The sequence below is a fragment of the Phyllostomus discolor genome, chromosome 3 (assembly GCF_004126475.2).
Source record: "Phyllostomus discolor isolate MPI-MPIP mPhyDis1 chromosome 3, mPhyDis1.pri.v3, whole genome shotgun sequence".
NCBI classification, from domain to species: Eukaryota; Metazoa; Chordata; class Mammalia; order Chiroptera; family Phyllostomidae; genus Phyllostomus; species Phyllostomus discolor.
In genome coordinates this window covers 149,701,632-149,727,611 of record NC_040905.2, presented here as the reverse complement: position 1 = coordinate 149,727,611, position 25,980 = coordinate 149,701,632, and the positions used below count along the sequence as shown (strand labels likewise).

Sequence of the window (25,980 nt, the reverse complement as noted above, 5' to 3'; positions counted from 1 at the left end):
ACCCCCAATTTATTCAGTTCAATTCAATTAAGAATTAGGAAAATGAAACTACCTAAGCAAATTCGCACTAAGGTATACATGACTGGTCCCCAGTCCTTCTTTCAAGCCTTAAGAGCATGGGCGTGGCAGTCATACAAACCTGGGGTAAAATCCAGTTCATACAACTTCCTTGCTGGTCTTGGGGACATGCTTAACTTTTCAGAGCTTCATTTTCTTCATCTTTAACACTGATAATTCTTGTGAGGATATGTCTTTTAAGTGCTTGGTGTATTACCTAGTACATATTAAGTAATCAGTAAACAGTAACAGGTATTAGCTCTGATTTGTGTGTGATTTAAAAAAAAATCTTTAGAAAGCTGTGCCTGGGTTGAGGGTGTGGATGATTTGTGTACACTTAGGAAGCTGCAGCGCTTGCCTTTTTTCCTGAAGGGAGGAGAGACAAGCTCCGTTACAGAGGAAAGGGGCAGCCGAGTCTCATCCAAGGATGCCTGGCCCCTAATTATCTCCTTCTGTAAGTGCTAGCCCCTGGCAAAGCGGGGGGCACGGGGGCATTTTCTACTGGTTAAGGGAAAATCCAGCTCAGCTTAGCAAATATTTATTAAATTCTTGTCATTTTAGGCTCTGAAGAAACAAATCTAGTACACAAACAAATTGTTACAATGCATAGTCAAAATGACCATAGTAGATATGAATGACTGTCCTCTGGGAACACCGAGATGAGTCACCTAATCCAGATGAGGGAAGGGGGCCCAAAGAAGGTGACTACTGAGCTGAGTGTCTTGTTATTGTAGATGTCAAAGTATTTGTCCCTAAAATTCTAATCAAATGTGCTACTACTTACTAATTCATCCCAAGGTCTCAATCCAAGTATTGCGAAGGCCCTTGGGGCAAGTTCATGTCCTGCCCTCTGTCCCTTCAATCCAATGAGCCTGAAAATGCTTGACTCCCCTGTATTATAAGAGTATCTCTGGTTGCTCTCAATTAATTTCTGGGGATCTGATACATTTTGTCCCATTAGCATGTAATCCAATAACAATTGTGACAACCATTTTAAATGGGTCAGATTAATTTATTACCAGATATATTAGATCTCTGTCCCTATGGGTTATACTGAAATTTGAAGTGTGATCATTCATCTATAACTTCCCTGTCCTCTCCAAGGGACTATGCTGCCCTCAGGCAGCTCTGATGGCTCAGAAAATTAAAGAGGGACGTGGCATACAGGGCAATGTGTTGTGTTGCATCTTCAGGCAATGGTGGAGAACTGTGGAAAACAGAAGGACCACTTGGCTCATACATTCCCAATATCCTGCCATTTCCCTCATCTGCAAACTTAGGGTCAACAGCTCTTAGGCAGTTTTGTGAGGGTCTCTGAGTTCTGTGAAACGTGGTAGCTTGTAAATACAAGATATTGAATTATTACTTTCTCTTCATTTCTCTTTTAAGCTATTGCTTCATCTCTTGCCACATGAAATACTTCAGAGGGTTGGTTCTCAGCCCCCCCCCCCCCCCCCCCCCCCCCGGCCAATTAGTCTTCCAAATACTTGCTTGTCATGCAGACATTATCACATTTGCTTAACACCCACAAGGGACAGCAACATTACAGAGAAATCTCAGCTTGGGCACAGACACGCAAGTTGTTTTGAAGTTTAAGGAGTAAACAAAATGTAAATTTATACTCTGGCCTTGGTAAAAGCCCCACATGTCCAACACAAGTACCTCCTTTCTTAAAGTCAAAGTGTGTGGGAGGGTTCTGTAGGACATTGCTGAATATGTCCAGGCTGCTCTTTGAGAAATGAATTAAAGGTATTAATGATAGAAGATAAAGTGTATGGTTCACAAATGCATTTACCGGGGAAATTTCCTGAAATTTTATATATGTGTATTTTATATTTTATATATTATTTATATTTTTTTCCATGGGTGGTCTATTGCCCACCACACTCCTACCCATCTGTGACACTTTTCCTGCCCCAGCTCCCTTCCGAGAATAGCAAGGCTGCAAAATCAAAGATTGTGATGCCCAGAGCTTATATGGTTTTAAGCCTCTCAAGCTCTGGAAAATCACAGAAGGAAACTGTTATAAGCAAGGTATTTATTGATGTAGAATCCATCACAACTAGACAGATACCATTTATCAATGCTCTTTTTGTGAGGCAAATAATGCCAGAATTATGATGTGGGGAGAGGCTGATAGTGGAGCCAGATCTTCCTCACAAGGTGCACCCCACTGTCAAGCTTGCTTTTGTGGCTTTTTTTGGCATTAGTGGTAGGTTGTTTGTTTGCAACTGAGGGGAGACAGTAAGATGACAGTTTGGAGGCCAGAAAAGCTTCCATTCCTCTCCTCTTTATTCTATGTTACCTGCTAGGCACTTCCACAGCCCTTCCAGAGGCACATCTCAGGGACACCTAGAAACACCTTATGTGAAATTGGGCACTGTCATGCACTTTATCTTTTATTTAATGGAGGTTGACGATATAACTGACCCATGGTGGAGTGAAGTGAAACCACATGTGGGCTGGATTGACCTTCCCTTGATCTAGAAAAGAAACTTGCTGTTTTCCAGCTCACCCTTGCATACTTAACTCCTCCAGGAGGGCAGTTCTGCAGAACAAGGTTGGCAAGAAGTAGACTGCTTTTCATCACACATGGTCTTGGTGCAGCTGTGTATCTATCTGGGTCTAGAAAGTAGACCCATTGATTGTACTCGTTTCTCTTGACACATAGAATGGTAGTTGTGTTAAAGTCTTAGGTACTTAGTTGTGAAATCTTTCTGCATCTTTTCATCTTCAACTCTATAAAATTCCCCTTCCATTGTCTCTCCAAGTGTAAATAATCTCTAAATGTAAGCCTGTCCCAACACTGATTCCAGTTCCATAATTGTTTGTATGTTACTTATCACATTTGAGACCCCCAAACCCTCCTCTATAGATAGACTATTGTCTGAAACAGATGAATTTTCTGTACCTCAAATATACCTGTGTGTTCAAGAGAACTCTCTCAACCCAAAAAGTCAATTTAAAAGGTGAAGCACAAGGTGATTTCCACTCCAAATCCCCATGCTTGTGTCCATTGAAAGATAATGCCGATGAATCAAGAGACTTCACCTAGAGTCTACAGTCCTCAAGTAGCATTGGGAATCCATGTTTGTTGTGAGCAACAATTTTACCAGCCAGTTACTGCAAGCTGGATTCATTCACTTCTGGTGCTTGAGAGATCGTGGTCACATGAAGAACTTGGACACCAAATTCTCATCACTTCCCTATCAGCTCTATTAGCACTATTAATTTAGTACCAGATGTATTGGTATTGCTATGAGCAAGAGATCATAGGGATTTCTTCTTTACACTCTAAAAAGTCAGGGAGTGGCAAGGAGTTTTGCTGACTGACTTGTCTGGATTCTAAAACATCAATACATGAATCTCCCTCAATGACTACAGTTATATAATCCCAGGATGTAACTTTGTCTAATTCTCTCATTTTATCTGTGAAGAAAGAGAGACCAACAGTATTAAGTGACTTGCCCAAGGAACCATGGCTAGCAGAGCTCAAACTAAAAGCCTAATAAGTAATGTTTCCCAACTTTAGTACATATCATAAACAGGTGGACTCTAGAACCTCATTTGGTGAATTAGAATGTGGGATCTGGAGCCAGAGTTCCTGAGTTCAAATCCCAGCTCAACTTACCAACTGCGTGTCCTTGAGCAAGTTACTTAACCCCACTTTGTTCTTGGTTCCTTATCTGTAAGATAGAGATTGAATAATATTTGCCTCATAAGGGTTCTGTGTAGATTAATGAGTTAATATACATCAGGCACTTATATGCATGCCTGGTTATTGAAGAATACACTCTGTATCAAAGTCTTCCCATGCTAAAGAGCTGGAATCAGGTGACAGGATAGGGGACCCAGTGGTCAAAGTAGACATAATATACTCTTAACTAGAATGAGAAAGAATTTTCTTACCAAATATTGAAAGTTTTTATAACTTTCTCTATACCTCATTATCACTATAAAAATGAGTTGAGTATTTTATGTACAGCTGGCAAGATACCAGTTACCTCAGGTTGAAATAGTTTATCCTTTCCAAAGATGCATGTCGATCAATGAGAAGAGCATGTCTTACTCTTTAAGAGTGAAGAGTGGAAGGTAGGAGGTCAAGTGGGACATTAAAGGGAAAGAAGCAAAATAGATGCATTCATGGAGCAGGAGGATTTTTCTAGTAATTTACTATGAATAAGTGATAGTCAAGAATTAGGAATTCAGCTGACCTCCATGTGGCATGGGGTAGAAACCATCTCCACAGTTTTTTGGAAGCCATATGGATTCCATGGTTCTTGTTCAGAATTGCCAGTAAGTTACTGTGTTGCCACACTGCTTCTGTGTGGCTAACTGGAAAGTGGATGATGTGCTCTGAGGATAAGTGGGCAGCTAGAAAGTTTTCTGTGGCCTGGAGAATGTGGGGCTACATGAAGCTAAACTGCTCATTATTGTAACTATAAGATAAAACAAGCAAAATGGAATAGCAAAAGAGTTCCCCTAGTTTTGGTATAATCATAGCAGTAATTCCAAGGAACCACAAATAGGGGAAAAGGAACCCCAGGGACCCATGCTTTCTGTTGACCTTTCTTGTGTATGAGAAATCATATAACAACAATGACAGCAATAATAATGATATGATATTTTGCTCCCAGCACCTATGCAAGCTAGAGGCTAGCAGGTAAGAACACAGTTAAGAATTCTGGAGGCAGACCACTTAGGATTGAATCCTGGGTCTCTTACTGACTTGCTATGTAACCTTAGTCATATTACTCCAGTAAACACATTTGTAAAATGGCATAATAATAGTACCTCTGTCTTAGGATGGCATGAATTACTACATACCAAGTTTTTACAATACCTAGTACTTAACAAGCACCAAGTAACTGTTGGAAGCTAATACTGTAATTGTCCCATTTTATAAATAAAAAAGTTGACATTCAAAGTAGGTAACTTGCCCAAGGTTATAAAACACAGGTGGGAGTAGATTCCAGTCCTGGTCTGTAGGAATCCAAGTTCTGGGTCAGTTTGACTCTTCGATGCCATACTCTTGTGTCTCCTGCTTGAGGAACACGACTCAGGGATTTAGAGCACTTCATCAGTACTATTCAGATCCAACTGTGTTTAAAATAGTGTTCCAGGGTTAAAAGTGCTAGCAATAAATGAGCATCATGGATAATCAAAAGCGAATGAGAGATTTAATAAGCCAATATAAATGCTAATATGAAGGTTTAAATTTATTCAGACTTTAGCTTGGCAATAATCCCCTAACTCACCCTGAGATAACAAAACATCAAAGAGTAAAACATTAAAGAGATCTTTGAACCTAATTTGAAAAATAATTTTAGGTCATTTTTGTGTAGTCAAATATGAAAACATTTGTGCAAGGCCTCCCTCTTACTCCTCAAGCAAACACCCTCAGGACTGGAGAGTACTGGACTGCCGCTCTCCATGTCCTGTGGATAGGACGTCTGTGTGAATAGACTCCTGGTCTGTGAAGAGCAGGCACGTGCGTGTGTGCATGTCCCAGCACTGATAGATGAATCACACCCTGAATCAACAGCTAGCTTCTCCCTCTGCTGACACCAGATACCAAACTCTTGAGACTAAGACAGGGAGATCTCTCTAAGAGAAACAGCTCTGTCTTTTGTTTTCCTCTGCCAAGCCAGGTTTGGATTGCATGTATGGTCTGATTAAACATAGTGGAAGACCGCTTGAAGCATTGTGTCTCCCTTTGCCATGCGCCTATTGGAATTCTCACCAAAGCCCAGCACCTCTTGTGATGGACAGGATGGGAACATGCTGAGCATTCAGCCCTTACCTGATGAGAGGAGTGCCACTCAGCAGTGTCCTAAGGGCTATGAGTTTGAACTGTACTAAGCTGAAGTGACCTTTGTCATTAGGGCTTTATTTTTATTTTTTATTTTTTTTATTAAGATTGTATTTATTTATTTTTAGGGAGGGAAGGGAGGGAGAGAGAAAGAGAGAGTGAGAGAGAGAGAGAGAGAGAGAGAGAGAAACGAGAAACATCAATGTGCGGTTGCTGGGGGTTATGGCTTGCAACCCAGGAATGTACCCTGGCTGGGAATCGAACCTGGGACACTTTGGTTCCCAGCCCGTGCTCAATTCACTGAGCTATGCCAGCCAGGGCGTCATTAGGGCTTTGACAGCTCACAGTGCCTCTGTTTCCAAGGCTCCCTTTCCCACCCATAATTACATTAAAGAAAACAGAGAGGAATGAGAACCAGAATTTTCCAAGGTCTTACTAGGCTTTCTACTCAATATTCTTTCCAGCCTTGAGCATGGAAATAGATAAATTAGAATTCCCCAAATGCCTCTTGCTTTCTTATACTTCATTCTGCCTGATACCTTCTCTTCACTTCGTTCTTTGCCTTGCCACCACTTAGTCACCCTTCAGGACTCAGACCAGACGTTACCAACTCCAGGAAGCCTTGCATGACTATATCTCCTTCCTCTTGACTCACAGTCTATGTATTTATGCTTCCCTAACACCTCATGCTTATCTGTCCCATAGACCAAACTGTAAGGAATGGGGTTCACATCTATCTTGTTTACTACTCAGTTCTTCCTTCACACAGAGCCTGGCCACAAAAGTGCTCAATAAATACTAGTTGAATGAATAAATAAATGAATGGCACTCACTACAGTGTCTTGTAGTTTTCTCAGAAGGTCCTTACAATCAAGAATTTTTCTTAAAAATCTCTGGGTCCCCATCATTCAGTATAATACTTGGTGTATAGTAAATTTTCGACAAGTGAATGCATGGTTGTGGGCACATATACATATATGAGTGGCTAAATACACCAGTGTATGGAAAAGTTAAGTCTACAAGGCTGCGAAACAGTTATCTTGCAGGAGATAACAGAATTGGATCTGTTAGGGCTACAACATATCTTTCTGGGAGACCATTATAAATCCATAACAAGGAGAAATGCTTAGGCTTATAGGATTTGTGAGGAATGCCACCTGCAAATCAACAAATAGATGGAGATTTTAATGGCTTGATTTGATGGATGCCAAACAGTTTCCTTTAAAAATTTGATCCCACCCTGGCAGAATGGCTCAGTTGGTTGGCCATCATCCCATACACCAAAAAGTTTGCGGGTTCAATTCCAGGTCAGGGCACATATCCAGGTTGTGTGTTCGATCCTGACTCAGGGCATGTGTGGAAGGCAACCAACTGATGTTTCTCTCTCACATCTAAGATACTCTAATCTTGCCTTAGAACAGCTATGTGGTCAGTGATGTAGAATACAAATAAGATCCAATGACAGTAAATCCAATAGGATGACAAAGAGGGTGTAGTTGATGTGGGTTCAATGTGAGGGAAAACTTCATAGAAGAAGAAGGGCTTGAATCAGACCCTGAGGTAGGAACATGGAGAACATTCCAGGCAGGAAAAGTTGGAAGTAAATTCATAGACGTGGAAAAGAGAAATGGTGTGTTGAGAAGCCAACAGTAGCTGAGCTTGGAGGAAGCTTACTCTGTTTGTGGAAGTTGATTCTGGAAAAGGGAAGAAGTTCATTTAGTGGAAGATCATTGGTGTGAGAATGCTAGTCAGCTAAAATAAAGTGGAGAAAGGCTGAAATAAAAAACAAAAAATGGTGTTAGAAGGAGAAAAACAACAGATGATACAGATTTATGATATAGGTGATTTCTTTAATGATCTTGACCATAAGTAGAAAAAAAAACACAACTATTTTTAATTTCACCTATAAACTTTCACCTATAAATTCTAGGCAAGTCAACTAAAATCTTGACCTCCTAAGGGCAAAAGTGATTTTGCATATCATCTACCCTACTAACAGGATGTTCATATGTGAATTATAATAGCCAGTGGGAATTCTATGTCATTTTCATGTACTGTCATCTAGAAGATGGGGTGATTAGAAAATAGCAGCCAGAATTTAAACATTCTAATTAAATCAAGCTGCCTGTAAGTAAACAGGCATCTGGGTATTTCTCTGTGGCAGTGAGATGTCACAGAGAAGTGGGGGCAGCAGTGAAGGAGGGAGGGCAGAAGATATTCTGTACAGCTAGGCCTAGTTTCATTGCCATTCTGCTCTTTGACATGTTCTGTGAAGGAAGTAGGCTTAAAGCTAATGGATCAGAAAGATAATAGATAGTCTTTGTGCACTGCAATCAGTCACATCAGTGCAAGTGGTTGTGAGCACGCTGCCTGCTTCTGAAATTCTCAGCACTCATTGGTTACTTGTATATCTGTCACAGTGCTTAGCAGCAAATGCTTAAATGGTAAGTTAATGTGGGCATGCCGCAGAATCTCTTTCTCCCAGTCTCCATAAACTATGGCTACTTTGTCTGACTCAGTCCAAGAATTTTCACCCTTCTCACCTAATCTCAGTCCTCATGGTAACATCCATGCATTTAACAAATATTTACTGAGTACCCAGTAATAACAGTTCATATTAGCTAATGTTATAGAGATCTTAATCTGTGCCAGGCACTGTACTTAAGCCCTTGACCTAGATGTTCTCACTTGAACCTCATAACAGCCCTTTGATGTGGGTATTGCTATTATTCCCACTTTAAATGTAAATAAATTGTTAAGTAACTTGCCCAGATTATGCAGTTAGAGAGTGGCAGAGCACAGTTCATTCAAAGATCATCCAATTCCTGAGCCCAGGGTCTTCCACATTATGTCACAGTGCCACCCAGAGCATCTGTGATGGGCCAGGCATTGGAGTAGGTGCTGGAGATAGGAGGATGAATAGCTCAGATCCTTTGCTGCCCTTATGGAGTGCAGAGTCTAGTGAGAGAGACAGATAGTAGACTAATAACTATAGTGTAATGAAGGTGCACCTGAGGGAAGAAAAGAATGTCCTTAGGAGGAAAGAGACAGTAGCGTGCTGCAGAGAGAAAGGTCTACCTCTGCCTGGTGGGAGGGAATCAGAAAAGTACTCAGAGAGAAGGGGGATGTTTAGGATTCAACCAGAGAGGCAGAGGATTTTGCCAGCCAGAGAAGTGGGATACTCTAATGCTGGGTACTCAGCCAAGTTGAGTATGTGGGTGACCTGAGATTAAACCAGAAAGATAAATTCAGACTTCCTTGTAAGGATTTGAACATTGGCCTGTGAGTTACTGGAAGCCAGTAGATGTTTTTTTCATAACCTTTATTTTGAAATAATTTGAGATTTTAAACAGTTGCAAAAGTAATACACAGATCTCCCTTATCAATTTATAGTTGTTAATATTTTGGGATTTTTAAAATATTTTTTATTTTTAGACAGAGGGGAAGGGAGGGACAAGAAGAGGGAGTGAAACATCAATGTGTGATTGCCTCTCTCTGGGGATCTGGCCCACAACCCAGGCATATGCCCTGCCTGACTGGGAATCAAACCGGTGACCCTTTGGTTTGTAGGCCAGTGCTCAATCCACTGAGCCACACCAGCCAGGGCCACTTTGGTACCTTTTGAGAATGTCAGGAGAGAGCCTGTTGTATCGTAACACTTCAGTGTGTTTTCTCTAAGTATGAGGATGCTGTCATAAATAACCATAGTCTAACCATCAAAATCAAGAGATGCTATTAAATCAGTATCACCATCTCAACCACAGACTCTGTTCAGATGTTGCCAATTGTCCCAACAATGTCCTTTGGAGGTCCAAGATTTGGTTGTCATTTCTTTTTAGATTCCTTCAGTCTGGCAGTCTTTTCTTGTCTTTCATATCCTGGACAGTTTTGAAAAATATAGGTCAGTTACTTTGTAAAATGTCACTCAGTTTGGGTTTGCTTAATGTTTCCTCATGAGTTTTGAATTTTTTACAGAAATACTGCAGGGATATTCTATTGATACACTCTTTTAGTGTGAGTGTCAAGAGACAATGAATGACGTTGTGTTCCATTTGCTACTGATGACACTAACTCTTCTTACTTGGTTAAAGAGATGTCAGCCAGGTTTTCCACTGTAAAATTATTCAATATCTTGCACTTATTAATGGTAACTAATGGATAAGTATTTTATGGGGAGATAATATGAAACTAAGTAAATACCCTATTCCCCATCAAACTTTGACCTAGTGTTTGCATTCACTGATGATCCTTGCCTGATCAATTACTATGGCTGACAAATGGTGACTTTGTAAATTCTGTCATTCCTTCTAGATTATTAATAGTCATGCTACTACAGGGCAGAGATCACTCTTCTTATTTATTTATGCATTTCTATTTTCCTCAGAGTTAAAATCCATCAGTATCAAATTGTCCCAGATGTGGCCAGTGGGAGCCCTTATGGCCTTTTGACACACACCTCATTATTCTTTGAGCAGTTCCTAGTTTTTTGGTACAAGATGTTCCAGGCTTGTTTTTCATTTTCCCAGCCCCTGCTAGAGCCATTTCTACAACAACTGGTTCCTTAGTGAAGAATGATATTCAGAATTCAAGATCTGGGTACTTGGTATGCTTGGTACTATTGCTTCTAGGCCTCTCAGCAGAGAAAGCTAGGAAATCATGTACATGTATATGTTTATTTGTATACAACCATTTATGTCTGTTGATATATGTATATCTATCTAGGTATCTGTCTATTAAAAACCAGGCGTTCACAGAAAAATGCAAACTAAAACTACACTGAGATATCACCTTACGCCTGTCAGAATGGCTACCATCAGTAAATGAATAAACAACAACAGCTGGTGAGGATGTGAAGAAAAGGAGACCCTCATGCACTGTTTGTAGGACTGCAGATTAATGCAGCCACTGTGAAAAACGGTGTGGAGTTTCCCCAAAAACTAAAACTACCTTATGACTCAGCAATTCCACCTCTAGAAGTACATTTGAAGAAATTCAAAACACTAATTTGAAAAGATATATGCACCCCTATGTTCATTGCAGCATTTTTTACAATACATAAGATATGAAAGCAACCTAAGTGTCCATTAATAAGTGACTGGATAAAGAACATGTGGTACATATACACAATGAAATGTTGCTCGAACATAAAAAAAGAATGAAATCCTACCATTGGTGATGCATGGATGGACACAGAGGGTATTATGCTAAGTGAAATAAGCCAGACAGAAAGAGGGTATTATGCTAAAACTTAGAGAAAGACAAAAAAGGGTTTTATGCTAAGTGAAATAAGTCAGACAGAAAAGGACAATACGTGACTTCACATATATGTGGAATCTAAAGAAAGTAAATGAACAAACAAAATGGAAGCAGACTCAGTATAGGGAACAAACTGCTGGTTGGCAAATGGGAGGGAGGTTGAAGGGCTGAGTGGAAAAGGTGAAGGGATTAAGAAGTACAAACTGGTAGCTACAAAATAGTCATGGGGATGTAAAGTACAGCATAAGGAATATAGTCAACAACATGTATAAGTGCCAGGTGGGTACTAGGCTTCTTACGAGGATCACTTCATAAATTTTATAAATGTCTAACCACTATGCTGTATACATGAAACTAATAAAAAATAGTATTTAATGTCAATTGTAATTGAAAAATTAAAAAAAGAAAACACAAGTTCACACTATTTTCCACCAATCCAATTCCACTTTCTGACAGTAAGAAATCTGATTCTCATTATTCTTCATATATTTATATTTGTTTAATCCTCTCTGAATGTTTGATTCCCAACTACCCTGGCCCTGTGCTGAGCCTCGTCACATCCATGGACTGTTGCCCATTGAGGCTCAGGCTACAGTTTAGTCTACAAAGGGGAAGGAGGAAGGAAAAGGAAGGGAAGAAAAGCAAATGAGAAAGTTCAGCTGCAGCCATGCAAACCTCCTCACCCCCAGTGGGTGCCCTAGACCAAAGCTGGGCCCTGGGCATACTGGTTCTCACCCTCCTGAAAACTCAGCTTGGACTCCAATGGGGGTTTGTAATCAGAGGAAGTAAAATGACCAGATTTGCATTTTGCAAGCTTCAGGCCATGGATAAAATTGGAAACTTGGAGATGTAGAGATAAATTGGGAGCTACTAGCAATAGTCCAAAATCCTTAAAGTGGAACAGAATCCTAGACAGTGTCCCAGATGCCCTGCCTCAGGCTTCCCAGAGCTGGCTGTGCTCCATGGTGTCTGATTGATTGTTGCCTGATTGCTGTCTACCTCCTGACCTCAGAGGCATTCTAAAGGAAACAGATATCTTTGGGGGACTTGAAAAAATCACGGGATAGAAATGTTGGGCAGAAATGCCAAGTTGGAGGATAACACACAAGTTTTTAAAGCATGCTTCTAACAAATAACTGAAATTCACAGTGGTGTTTTGCCTCCCAACAAAAACTCCATTTTAAAATTTTGAGTAAAAAAACAAGCCATACTTTGCTGCAAAAACCAGGGTAGGAGAAGTTTCTTAGGGCAAATAGCTTGGGGTAGGAAGAATCTGCCTTTAGAAATTATGTACATTTATACCAGCAACAAGCAGTGAGCTACGAGAGACAATAGGCCATTACCTTCTCTGAAAGAGTAGGGGAGAAAAACCTTGGCAACTTACATACTGAGCCCTCAGCCAAAGGAAGGCAAAAATTCCTCCTTACATGTAGCTAATACAAGCACAAGCTGCCATGAAGTGCCAACCACCATGAGTTCTTGATTGACCACATTACCTCTGATGGCCACCTTTGCAAAAACAAACCTGTCCTTGGAGGGGAACCACACTCTGCCTTTGCCCATTGGACTGTCAAGTACCACTGCTACATTACTGAAATAACTCCAATTGTATTTCTAACCTTGAATGGCATCAGTGTGTTTGTTTCTATTATGTCAGAACAGAGCTGTCATTTTGTTATTTGTCATTTTCTGAAATTGTAAGCACCAGAGTCCTAGAATGTGCCTCTCAGATATGCTTTGTACTGCTATATCCACCATCCTGACCCAATGAAGCAGGATAATATAAGTAGGCATGTAGGAGCCAGGCCACCTGAGTTTAAATCCTGATTCTCTTGTTTATTAGTTGTGAGATTTGAACAAGCTGATTGGTCTCTGAGAGCCTCTATTATGTAGCCCTTTAAAATGGGAGAACTTGCCCTGGCTGGTGTGGGTCGGTTCCCAGTCAGGGCATTGGTTGGAGTGTCATCCCACAGCCAAAATGTTGCAGGTTCAGTTCCCGGTCAGGGCACGTATCTACGTTGTGGGTTCTGTTCCTGGGTGGGCACCTATGATACCCAATCCAGGCGCACTCAGGAGGCAACCAATCAATGTTTCTCTCTCACATCGATGTTTCTCTTTCTCCCTTCCTCTCTCCCTTCCTGTCTCTCTAAAAGCAATGAAAAACATGTCCTTGGGTGGGATACAAGAAAAGGAGGGAGCTTTACAGTGCCTTCTTCATAGGGCTGATGCAAATACATATCCCACACTTTGTGTGAGCTCAGCCCTGGGTTCTTCTGGAACTCAGGGATGCTGAGCTGGGGCTTATAAATCCACAGTACTGGCCTCTGTGATAGGGAGCAGCCCCATTCTCAGCATCCATGCATCCAAGTCTTAGTAGGCTTGGATGTGATGCCAGTGGAATTGACATCTATGTAAGTGTTGGCAGCAGGCATTCTAGGCCATGACTAATTAATCATTTAACTTCTCCAGGCATTAGCTCCTTGTTGTTAAAATGCAAATAATATTAGTATCTGTTCCCTAGGGGTGTAGAGAGGATTACAGAAGACAGTGCACATAAAGCAATTAGCAAAGTATCTGGCTCATTGTAAGCTTTGTGGAAATGTCAGAATTACTATTTTTATTAGCAATAATGTGTAATGTCAGCTAGGTTGCTGTCACATTATAGCATATAGAGCTCAGAGCTAAGGGTCTTTGCCAAGCCCAAGGCCTGGGGCTGGCCAGATCCAGACAGAGTGACAGGGTGACAATCTAATAGACTGGGCTTTGGGCAGAACTCCAGCACTATCAGGGAATTGGGAAATCAAGGCTAAAATCTAAAATCCAGTTTTAAAGACAAGCCAATTCAAGTGTACCTGATGCTGGGCAAAGGGCAAAAAGATTAATTCCAGCCTTGGGGGTGGGAGGCAACCCTCTGTCTCCTGCCTGCCAGGGATCCAGAGTCAATCACTCAGGCCCTGGCCAGGGACCAGCCTGAAGCTACAAAGCATCAGCTCTGACCTGTCAGCTCAAAGAGCCTTCCCTGAAAGCAGGTTTTGACAAAAGGGACAGGAATGTGCAAAAGAAGGGCTGAGAGGAAACAAAGCAGTATGGAAAGAGAATTCTGAGGGAACCAGAGTCTCCCTAACATTTTGGCCAAGGTCCCAACTGTAAAGCTAGACACCTGAAACCTAGAGGCCAAAAGAAACCATAGTGATCATGTTTACCATCCTCCTTATACAGGGCCATGATCCTTTAGCCAAAATCACTGTAGCACATGTGTTTTGGAATTCAGGACTTTGGTATTTTAGGAATATGTTCAGATTACTAAGATATAAATTATATAACACCCCTAGTTAGTTCACAGGGTGGGGGCAGGGGTAGGAGGGAAGGGATCCATAATCCAACAGGCTAATATTGTTGTAGTAAAATGTGAATATTTACATCAATTGGGACGTGACCTATAAAGGCATGACGTCACTTCAGGTCCAGTGTTGTCACCAAGTAGTTTACACCACACTGAAGAAAACTTTGTGGCATTCAGAGCTTTCAGGTCTTTGAAAGTGGTGATGGCAGTTCTTTAGTAGACATAGCTGAGATGGTTGACCAGCCAAGTGACTAATCCAAAGGCAACCTCACAGCTCAGTGGGGTTCCACTCAGTCTGAGTCATCTCGTACTTATGGAGCACGAGCTGTGTTCCAGGCACCATGATCGGCACTGAGGTTACAGGGGTGTGTTGGTTTCCTGGCACTGCTGTAACAAAGTACCACAAATAGGCTGGTTTAAAACAACAGAAATTTATCCTGTATAGTTCTAGAGGCAAAATCAAGCTCAAAGTCAAAGCGTCAGCAGCACCATGCTCCCTTTGAAACCTGTGAGGAAGAATTCCTCCTTGCCTCTTCTGGTTTCCAATGTCTGCTGACAACCCTCGATATTCCTTGGCTTATAGACACATCACTGCAACCTCTGTCTCTGTCATTACATGGTATTCTCCCTGGTGTTTCCCTCCCACCTTATGAGGACAACAGTCATATTGGATAAAAGACCCACCATACTAATATGACCTCAGCTTAAGTGATTACATCTGCAATGACTCTACTTCCAAATAAGGTCACATTCTAAAGTACTGGGTTTAGGATTCCAGTGGGGGATATATGTCAACCCATGACAAGTGGTAAACCAGAATAGCCACAGCCCCATGCTCTCATCAGGGTGTAGATTACCGTGCATTGAGCACAGCAAAGGAAACAACAACCAGAATGAAAAGGCAAACCATCTATCTGATAAGGAGTTAATCTCTAAAAGATATAAGGCACTCCTACAACTCAATAGCAAAAAAAAAAGAAAGAAAAAAGAAAAACACAAAACACAGTTTTTAGAAATGCAACATGATGCAGCCATTATGAAAAATAGTATGGCCTCTCAGGTAGTTCCTCATAAAATTAAGAATAGAGGCACCATATTTTCTAGGAATCCCACTTCTGGGTCTTTATCTAAAGAAAATGAAGTCAGGATCTTGAAGAGATATGAGCACTCTCATGTTTACTGTAGCACTCACTATTTACAATGGGAAGACCTGGAAATAACCTAAAAAGCCCATAGACTGATGAGTGGATAAAGGAAATGTGGTATATAAATACAATGGAATATTATTCAGCCTTAAACACAAAGTAAATTTGCAACGTAAGTGAAATAAGCCAGTCACAGAAGAGCAGATACTGCATGATTCCACTTATGGGAGGTACATAAAACAGTCAAATTCATAGACTCAAAGGGTGAAATGGTTGTTGCCAGGGGTTGGAGCAAGGGGAAATAGGGAGTTACTAATCAACCCACATACAGTTTCAGTCGTACAAGGTGAATAAGCTCTAGAGAGCTGCCATACGACACTGTAACTATGGTCAACAATGCTATATTATAGTAAACTTAAACTTTTGTGAAGGGTAGATCTTGTGATAAGTGTTCTTAGCACAATAAAGCTAAAGAACAATAAAATAATAAAATGGTGTGTTGAGAATTTCCAAATGGGAAAATATTAATGGAACCATAAAATTAAGGAGGGTTTTTCCCCAGCTGAAGGCTTCCTCCCTGAGGAAGTAGCACTTTCAATGATGATGAAAAGATGAGTAGAAGTCAAACAGGCAAAGTGGGGAAAGAAATACTAAAGCCTTCACCCTCTAAAGCCCAGAGCAGAGCGCCTGTCCTCCTCAGCACTGGGCTGATGTGGCAGCCAGGCCCCAGAATCTCAGGGAAACCCTGTGTCTCACTGCTACCAGCATGGCCAGTCTTGCCCACTCAGGCAGGTTCCCCCTGGGTTTCAGTACCATTCTCATAAACAGCCAAAGGCAAAATTTCCAGGGAAGCCCGAGGTTCACATATGCAGGCTCAATGCAGGAGAAAGCGGGTGGGGGGGAGGTTCTCTGCTTTCCCTTTTTGCCTAAGTTAATTCAACCCCAACTATGGGTGGTGCAAGGTGGGTACTGGAAATATCAGGGGGAACACTCTGTAAAGTATATGATTCTCTAACCCCTATGCTTTACACCTGAAACTAAAACAAAATAATATTGAATGTAAACTATAATTGAAAATAAAATGAGAGTAAAAAAAATACTTTCAACCCAGAATCGGCAAAGTGTTTCCTAACATAGACAGCTTCTGCCAACCTCTTTCCTTTAGAATGTAATGTACTTTTATCGTGGGTAGGCAGCTATGTCTGATTTGCAAGTTTCTCCGAACAGCGTTGAAGTGGCCTCACTGCTGGCAAAATGTCTCTGCTTCTAGGTCTCAGTGGCTGAATTTTCCAAAGGTGGGGGCGGGGTGGGGACAACAGTGTATAGAGCCTCAAGTGTGACACATTTTAACCTTGGGACAGCATTTACTATGTAGGCACATGCAGAGAGTTCATAGCGTTGGGCATAGTGGTTAGATTTTGTTTTCCATCTACAACATTTAGTACTTCACTTAGGAGTGGGGAAAAAAACACCCTCTTTTGAAGCATTAATAAGTATAGAGAAATGTGCACAAATCCTATGTGTATGGCTTGGTGATTTTTCAGGGAACCCAGATCCAGCACCCTGATCAAGACTTCATCCCAGAAACTTCCCCCTCTGCCTCTCTTCTAGTTACTGCCCACCAAGGGGGACCACCATCCTGATCTCTAACACCATAGCTGAGTTTTGGGTTTTAAGCTTTATATCAATGAAAGCACAGTAAGAATTTTTGCCTTTGTGGCTTCTTTTACTCAATTTTATGTTTGTGAGATTCATCATTGTTGGTGGTTGTTATAGTTTATTCTTATTGTTTTATAGTATTATAGAAACATATCATAATTTTTTATCCATTTCATTGTTGATCGACATTTGTGTTATTCCCCTATGGGGTATGTAGAGTGCTGCTTTGGATATTTTTGTACATGTGTTTTGGTGAGCATGTACACACTTTGGAAGGACAGTATATTCTTGTATTAGTTGTCTACTTTTGCATAACAAATTTCCCCAAAAACTGGTAGCTCACAACGAAAGTAAACATTTGCAACCTCTCATAGTTTAAGAATTTGGGAGCAGCTTGAAAAGCAGTTCTGGCTCAGTCTCATGAGGTTGGAGTCATCTGAAGGCTAGAGCTGATTTCGAGGCAGTCCACCCACATGACTAGAAAGATGGTGCTGCCTGTTGGTGATCAGCCTCAGTTCCTTCCCATGTGGATTTTCCATGCGACATTAAGTGTCCTTATGACATTATCGTTGTCAGGTGAGCAGTCAAAATGACTTCCCCCAGAATGAGAAGTCAAAGAGAGAGAGAAGCAGAAACTATATTCTGTTTATCATTGAGCCTTGGGAGTCACATAGCATCAGTTCTGCCTCATTCTCTTCATTACAAGTGAGCCACTAAGTTCAGCCCTGACTCAAAACTCCATCTTTAGAAGGGAGGAGTGACCAAAAATATGTGGATATAGTTTAAAACCAATAACCCCATGGCATTTTAAGCATGGGTTTAACCCATACTAGAGACTTAAAAGTGAGTTTATAGAAATTCATACAGTATCTAAAAGAAATATATTCAATCCACCTTCTCTTCTATTGATTTAAAATTTTGTGAATGTTGATAGGGCAATTTCCAAGGTATTTTCTGGAGACAGCATGGTACACCAGAAAGCACAAAGGCTTTGGAGACAGACACACCCGAGTATGAATCCTGGATTCACTAATTACTCATTGTGGGTATTTGGGCAAGTCAGCCTCTTGCCCAGCTGTAATATGGAAAATCAGTAGAGCCTGTCTCATGTTGTTATATGATAGTTAATGACACAACATGTATAAAGCACCCACTATGATGACAGGTCCCTTCCATTTGCTAATTTATCAGAAAATAGTTAACCACATACATTAACTATTTAGAAGGTACTATGATGAACCCTATGAGAGATACAAAACTGACTCAGACATAGACCATGCCTTTAAGAGATGCATCCTTCTATATGGCTCTTAACAGGCAGAATAATTGTAATACAATTGGTAAAATGATAAATGTCTGCTGCAATTGTAAATATAATCCTTAAAATATGGATCAAACTTGCATACATACAAATAATTGGAATAATTTTGAGGAGCAAGGAAAGGACAAAAATTATTCCAAATTAGGAGTAACGACTTGAGTAAGGACAGAGCTAGAAAACCAGGGGTGGGCATGAATTGAGAATAACAGAGTAGTTCACTACAAATACAGCTTAAACATAGCATAGGTGGAAGGAGGCTGTGGAAATAGGGATTAGAAAGGTAGTTATGTATCAGAGTGTTAGGAAAAGGTTGAGTATACATTTAGTTTTACAGTCTGACAAAAAAGAATTTAAAACAATTTTCAGAGCTGGCTATGGAAGGTAGGGGGCCTAGCTACTGAAGAATCTACTTGTGATGCTTTTCCTTTTTTTTTAAAAGGACATTCATATTTTTTAAAAGATTTTATTTATTTTTAGAGAGGGAAGGGAGGGAGAAAGAGAGAGAGAAGGAAACATCAATGTGCAGTTGCTGGGGGCCGTGGCCTGCAACCCAGGCATGTGCCCTGACTGGGAATCGAACCTGCGACACTTTGGTTCACAGTCCACACTCAACCCACTGAGCTACACCAGCCAGGGGCTGTGATGCTTTTCTTGGCTAAGTCTTATTTGTAGACTCTTTCTGCCTCGCATTGTAAACAGAACTTTCTAAACCTGATCATTAAGGAACACTTCTGACTCAGAACCCAAGCGACAGTGCTTTTTCCTTATCATTTTCATTTAGGAGGTGGCAGCAACAGGAAAATGCAAGTGGGAGTGTTTTTATAGGCCCTTAGCTGACTATAAATGTACTTCTCAAGACTAGGCCATTTGGAAAGGCCAATTTATGCACTCAACTCATCTGTCGTTTTTGACTTCCACTTCCAGATAATGAGCAGATCTCTCCACTTATTTTCCTTCAAGCAGACCAATCTATTTAGGAACCTTTACTTTTGTTACATTCTCCAGTCCCAGGCCATGATGAAATTTATACATAGGACAGAACTGTTTCTATGCTATAATGGAAGTTTGAAAGCAGTTGGAGCCAATGAACCAATGACCTTTCACTTTGAAGCCAAATAAAAGCAAGCACAACTTTGTTCAGCCTTGCTAAGAATGGTGGCTGGAGAAATGAGCAGAAAGTCTTCTTCTAAACCCACTATTCAACATGTGGTGGCCAAGGCCATTACACGTTCCACCTATGTCTTACGTAGCACACCCTCCTTTTTGATGAAGTTTATATACCATCAAAATAAATATGATTGTGACCATTCTTGATGATCTTGTGGGTAAAAATTGGATGTTCTATTATATCACCTCCTTAGTTTTATCTGAAATAAATGCTAGAGTGTAAAGGAAAAAGGTAGATTTGAAGCTTGGGATACAATTCCTAGCCAGTCTTATACTGGAACTTCCCACATTCCCAGTTAGGTGTTTTTGCTCCAGGACATTTCATATCATGGGAAATGTTCTCTGCACAGGGTCTCAGGGTGTCCTCTCTCTTCTCTGATTTCTTCCCAGGTGGGAAATTGGCAAGTGGAGTCCATGCAGTCTCACCTGTGGGGTTGGTCTGCAGACCAGAGACGTCTTCTGCTCCCAAATACGCTCCAGAGAGACCAATGAAACAGTGATCCTGGCTGATGATCTGTGTCGCCAGCAGAAGCCCAGCACAGTGCAAGCTTGTAACCGCTTCAACTGCCCGCCAGCCTGGTACCCTGCACAATGGCAGCCGGTGAGTTCTGATGTTGCTCAGCATTGGGGTTTGTGTTTGCATCAGTGATTCAGGACAGGGGACACTCTCTTCAAGTAATTTTGTCCCCTTAAAGCAATGTTCAAGTTTAGTTCATTTTCTCTTCTTAGTACTTCCCCACCTTGTTCAAATCCAGGTGTTTTCATTACACACCATGTTTTTTCTACTGTTCCACGCCATGTAACCTCCAAAAGCAACTCAAATGAACCATCTAGTAACCTGAGCATATTCGTGACAAAGTTCATCAGGCTCATCAAAAATTTTAGAAATAAGGACAATGTGGTAGGTTTTTTATAAAGCTAAATTTGTTCTGAATTTGTGCCATCTAGTCTTTTGCTAATTAAAATTCTAAGAGATGAAGGTATTAGGCAATGATTTTTTTTTCCTTTTTTAACCTAATTGCTTAGTAAAATAAAAATTTATAAATCTTGAGTTTATTCCAGACTGTTTTATTATTTTCCTGGACCTATGAATTCCAAAAGTCTGGGAACTATTGTTTTAAAGTGGGGGTTGGCAACTGCAGCCCAAAGCCCAATCCAGCTCACAGCCAAGTACTGTAAATGAAGTTTTATTGGGACACAGCAATACCCATTCCTTCACATATATCACCTATGGCTGCTTTCACCCTGCAAGGGCTGAACTGTGTGGTTGTGACAGAGACCATATGACCCACCCAACCTAAAGTATTTTCTCTGTCCTTTTACAGAAAACTTTGCACTCTAAAGCACACATAATAGAAGCAAAACTATTTTATGATAGTATCTTATCTAAAATTATATTTATCTAATGTAAATAATGTTTATGCCTTTAAAAATGCAGAAGAATTTTAGATTATTTGGGTAGAACCTTATTTTGCAATTTCCTCCCCAGTGGGACATGATACATAGCTCCAGCCCCAGGACCTTTAAGTGACATCGAAGGTCACAAAAAGTAAGCCTGAAATGTGAGGGGAATATTTTTCCCAGTTTCACTGAAACAGATTTTTACTTTCAAAAGTGTCCCAATTAGAATGATAAATGATGTGGTTATCCAACTGACAAGGATAGAGGGCAGTGGCTTGCATCCCCTTCCTTCGTGCTGCCACTTCCACACGTCCTCTGCGCTTTTCACAATCAGGTGCCGGAACCCCTGCCTGCTCCCAGTCCATGTTGGGGCTGTGATTTAGCAAAGCGCTCAAAAAATCAAATAGTAATGAGTGAGCAAAATGCTAAAATATAAAGCATCTGGAAACAGACATTGACTATATATTTTCTTTTAGAGCTTAAATGTCTATGGCTGAGTTCATAAATTCCATGCTATCGTGTAATGGTTTATGGAAGTCAAGAGGATGTTATATATTTTGAACATCTATGTAACAGCATTCTATTACGAAATATATAGTACAGCCCTGGCCAGGTGGCCCAGTTGATTGGAGTGTCATCCATGTACCAAAAAATGTTACAGTTTGACTGCTGGTCAAGGCATATACCTAGGCTGCGGGTTTAATCCCCAGTCAGGGTGCATATGGGAGGCAACCAATCAGTGTTTCTCTCTCACGTCCACATCTCTCTCTTTCTCTTTCCCTCTGCCTTTATCTCTATAAAAATAATCAATAAACATTATCTTTGGGTGAGGATTTTTTTTAAAAAAAGAAATTTATATTACACACCTCATTGAATTCTCACAGCAATCCTTAGAGTCCGGTGAAAAGTAGATTTCATTGTCTTCATTTTGGGGTTTGAGGAAACTTAGGCTCACACAGCTAGCAAATTTAGGATTGACCATCAAGCCAGGTTTGTGTGATCCTTCCCACCATACCCCTTTGTTGGAGACCACTGTGACTAAAAGGGCCCTCAGGGACAGTGTATGAGCCCTTTTGTTTTACAGATGAGGTAACTGTGGCCTACATATGGCCTTGCTCAAGCTCATAAAGCCTGGTCTAGAACCCAGGTCTCCTGGTTTCTAGTGTATTTATACTTTTGTCTTTAGCCAGAGTGAACCCATGGCCTAAGACTGCACCAATGACCCATGCCAACCCTCAGACAAGATGGAGAATCAGCCCAAATTGACCTCCACTGGTGATACTTAGTTTGTTTTGCCATTAAGTGCATAGTAAGTTCTAGATAGAATGTTTATTGAATGACAAAATGAATAAATAAATCAAGAATACTGCCCACAAGCCCTGAAAATGCTAACTGTATGGCTTACTGCTCTGTTATGTGGTTATAGATCACACTGACCTAGCAGTAAGGGTGCATGAAACCCCAGCCTCTTTTCGATAGCCACGTGTGCTGTAGAGTAATGGCAGTAACCTTTGGTGCTCTTTAAGTTTTTAGAGCACTTCCACATACAGGATCTTTTTTGGTCTTTTGCTACCGACACCACCTCCGTGCCCAGTCTTCCTATTTAAAAGAGTGGACTTCCAAAGATTTAATTATTCTTCCACTTTCCATCTACCTTGGGCCTGTTAAGATATGTATTTATTTTGAAAACATTTCATTTCCTTCCATTAGGCAGAAGCCTTTGGGATAAGTTGGGTACAGGTACACCTTGTTTCATTGCACTTCACAGATAGTGTACTTTTTGGTTTTGTTCTTCTTTTTTTTTTTTAACAAATTGAAGGCAAGACCCTCCACCAGCAAAAATATTACAGCTTGCTTTATTGTGGTGATCTGGAATGAAATCTGCAATGTCTCTAAGGTATGCTTGTATAAGTACAGTTTTCAAATCAGGAAACTAATAAACAGCTCTTTAAAATTCATCCAACGAGCCACTGACTATACTTTTATTAGGACCTTTAAAAATATCTTATTTCATACTCAATACATAATAATTGTGGAAAATATTAAAACATAACAAGAAATAGAGAACATAGAAAGTGAAAGCCACTAGGGATTCCATCCTCTGGGGGGCAGGAATGCCCTGTTAAACATTTGGAGCATAGGGTCTGTTTAAAGGACCCTCGGTCACTTCTAGGAATCTCTCTGAACCTAGTGGAAACAATAGACTATTTTTCTTAAGTTATTTTCTAGAATCCTACTTCTTTGGTTAAGTTTTGTTAGGCAAAACCAGCTATTACTACCACTTATTAAAAGAAAGGAAGCCATTGTTTACGCTACATGAACTAAGTCAAGAGTAACGTGTCTCCACGCTGACTGTGGCCTTAGGAAAGTACTTAGTTAGGACACCAGCTGTTGATCAGTTTACCTGTCTGGTGAGCCCTGGTGCTCTGGGCAATCCTGCTGAGACAAGGAGACCTGCTGTGTATTCACAGGGTCTTTTCCATTGAGCTGCTTGGATCTAGGAGAGGATGTGCTCAGGTCTCTAATCCTTCAGTACCCAGTTTTCAGTCTTTTTTCATGTGAAAGAAAAGGAGAATGGGGACCAAATGCTTCATTTCAAGAAGACCTGATTACCCCGTAGATGATGGACTTTGGCCCACTTGAAGGCAGAAACTCCCCCTCTTTGCTGTTTGAATGCTGAGTTACACTGACTTCATGCAATATGCTTTTCTTTCAGGAGGGGAAAGGCATAATTAAGTTTAATCATCATTTGCCTGCTAAGAATACAACCTTCTCTGTACTTTGTAGAGCATTTGCCTGACAAATGGCAAATAGCCAATATTTACACATTCTGCAGGTCTGGAGGGGCTTAGCATGAAGTCCAAGTACTTATGTTAAAACTTTATTTTAGAAACAATTAGGCAGATATGAAGCAGAAATCTAATTCTAGATTTGGTTTTCAGAGGACCTTCTTTATTTCAGTTCTGCCTGCTAGTATTGTGTCCCTTGGTTTTTATCTCTGGTTTTGTTGAAGGACTCAATTAAATATTTATCTTTACCCATTTAGCTTTAATATCTTGTTGTTTATTTTTCAGTTCTCTTTTGAAACACATTATTTAGTACATCAGTCTCCTGAATCTTCTCTAATTTTTTTAAAATACACACACATCATCATTATTAACTTTGATGTTGGCTCTATATTAATGTATTTCATGCATCTCACAAGGGACCCTCTCACACTGGTGCGTCACAGCACCATAATTGGGAACCAGTTTATATATGTCAAAAGTCAGTCTAACACACCTTGATCATGACACTCTTTTACTAGGATTTATTTCAGTGATTCTCTATTGTCATACAGTAAAATCCAGTGGCTTCATCAGGCCTTCATCCCCTGCAATCTGCCCCTGCCCATCTCCAGTCTCACTTCTCTCACATACAGTCCCCCCCACCCTGTCTGTCAAAGTCGGGCAGGAATCCTATCACTTCTGCCAGGACTCCTCTACTGTCCTCCCACACTGAAGTTATATGCTGTTCATGATGAGTGCTGCTCATTTAACGGTCATCTGCCACCATACCTGGACAGGTGCTTCCCTGTGACTTCTGAGTTAGACCATCAGGTCAATGATGGTAGACCAAGTTTCCGTGAGACCCCATATCCCTCAGTGCAGGTGTGGAAAGTATACAGGGTGGTGCTGAAAAGGTACATGGCAAGACTGCCAGTCCATTTGTTGGGCATCTGCTTCATTTCAGGAGCTTCTTCTCTTTAATAAGAGCAGCCCTCATTATGTACCAAGCACTGTCCTTAGTGGGATAGTTACTACAATCATCCCCATTTTACTAGTGAGGAATCTGAAGCACTGAGAGGCTGAATTTATACTTCATGTGGTAGAACACATTCTACTACTCTTTCATTTTCTCTTATAATCTCCACAGCAACCCTGTGAGGAAAGGCTCAGAGAGGTTGTGCTTTCCTGGGTCACATAGCCAGTGAATGAAACAAGGGGCCTGTATGCTTCAAAAGCCTTTCTCTTTTCCCTACACAATGAAGCTTTCCAAGACCTGTTTACCATTTGCTCTAAAGCATTAAATTGTGAGGAAATCTGATACCAATTCCAAAATAAGCTGTTTACATAAAATTCAGTATTTGCTGCCTATGTCCAGGGCAGTAAATCTATGTATTAGTTTCCCATTGCTGCTGTAACAAAATACCACACAGAAAGTGGCTTAAAACAACACAAATTTACTCTCTTATAGCTCTGGAGGTCACAAGTCTGAAATCAGTCTCACTTGGCTAAAATCAAGGTGTTTATTATAGCAGGCCTGAATTCCTTCTGGAGATTCTAGGGGAAAATCTGTTACCTTGCCTCTTCCAGTTTCTGGAGACTCCTTGTTTTCTTGGCTCATGGCCCCTTCAAAGTTCTTCACTTCAACCTCTCATTCTGTCCTTACATCCTCTGTGACTCTGATCCTCCTGCCTCCCTCTCGTAAGGCCCACTGTAATTATATCAAACCCACGTGGATAATCCAGGTCACCTCTCCATCAAATTGCTTAACTTAATCACATCTGCAAAGTTCCTTTTACCTTGTGAGGTAGCATACTCAAAGGTTTTGAGGATTGATTCATAGATATCTTTGGGGTCACAGCTCTGCCTCTACAATCTGCTATATTGTGGGCTGACTAAAAATCAATCTCTAATAGCACAAGGTACTTGAGATTCAAAATCTGCCTTCTACCTTCACGTTCCTCATTGTTGTCTATGAGCTTTGTATGCATCGATCTTTCTGTATTCATTTTTATTCAAAAAATCTTAAGAGAAATGAGAAAAAAGAGAAAGGT

The 25,980-nt window shown here is 40.7% G+C and overlaps 1 protein-coding gene across 3 annotated transcripts in view; it reads left to right on the top strand.

Moving 5' to 3' along the window:
* The window catches only part of ADAMTSL1 (ADAMTS like 1), a 907,410-nt gene that overhangs the window by 728,474 nt on the left and 152,956 nt on the right, over positions 1 to 25,980 (top strand). For all 3 annotated transcript variants that reach the window (XM_036021558.1, XM_036021557.1, XM_028519737.2), the window contains one exon: positions 20,151 to 20,361. In XM_036021558.1, the coding sequence (XP_035877451.1) occupies positions 20,151 to 20,361 (211 nt within the window). The remainder of the gene's footprint in view (positions 1 to 20,150; positions 20,362 to 25,980) is intronic.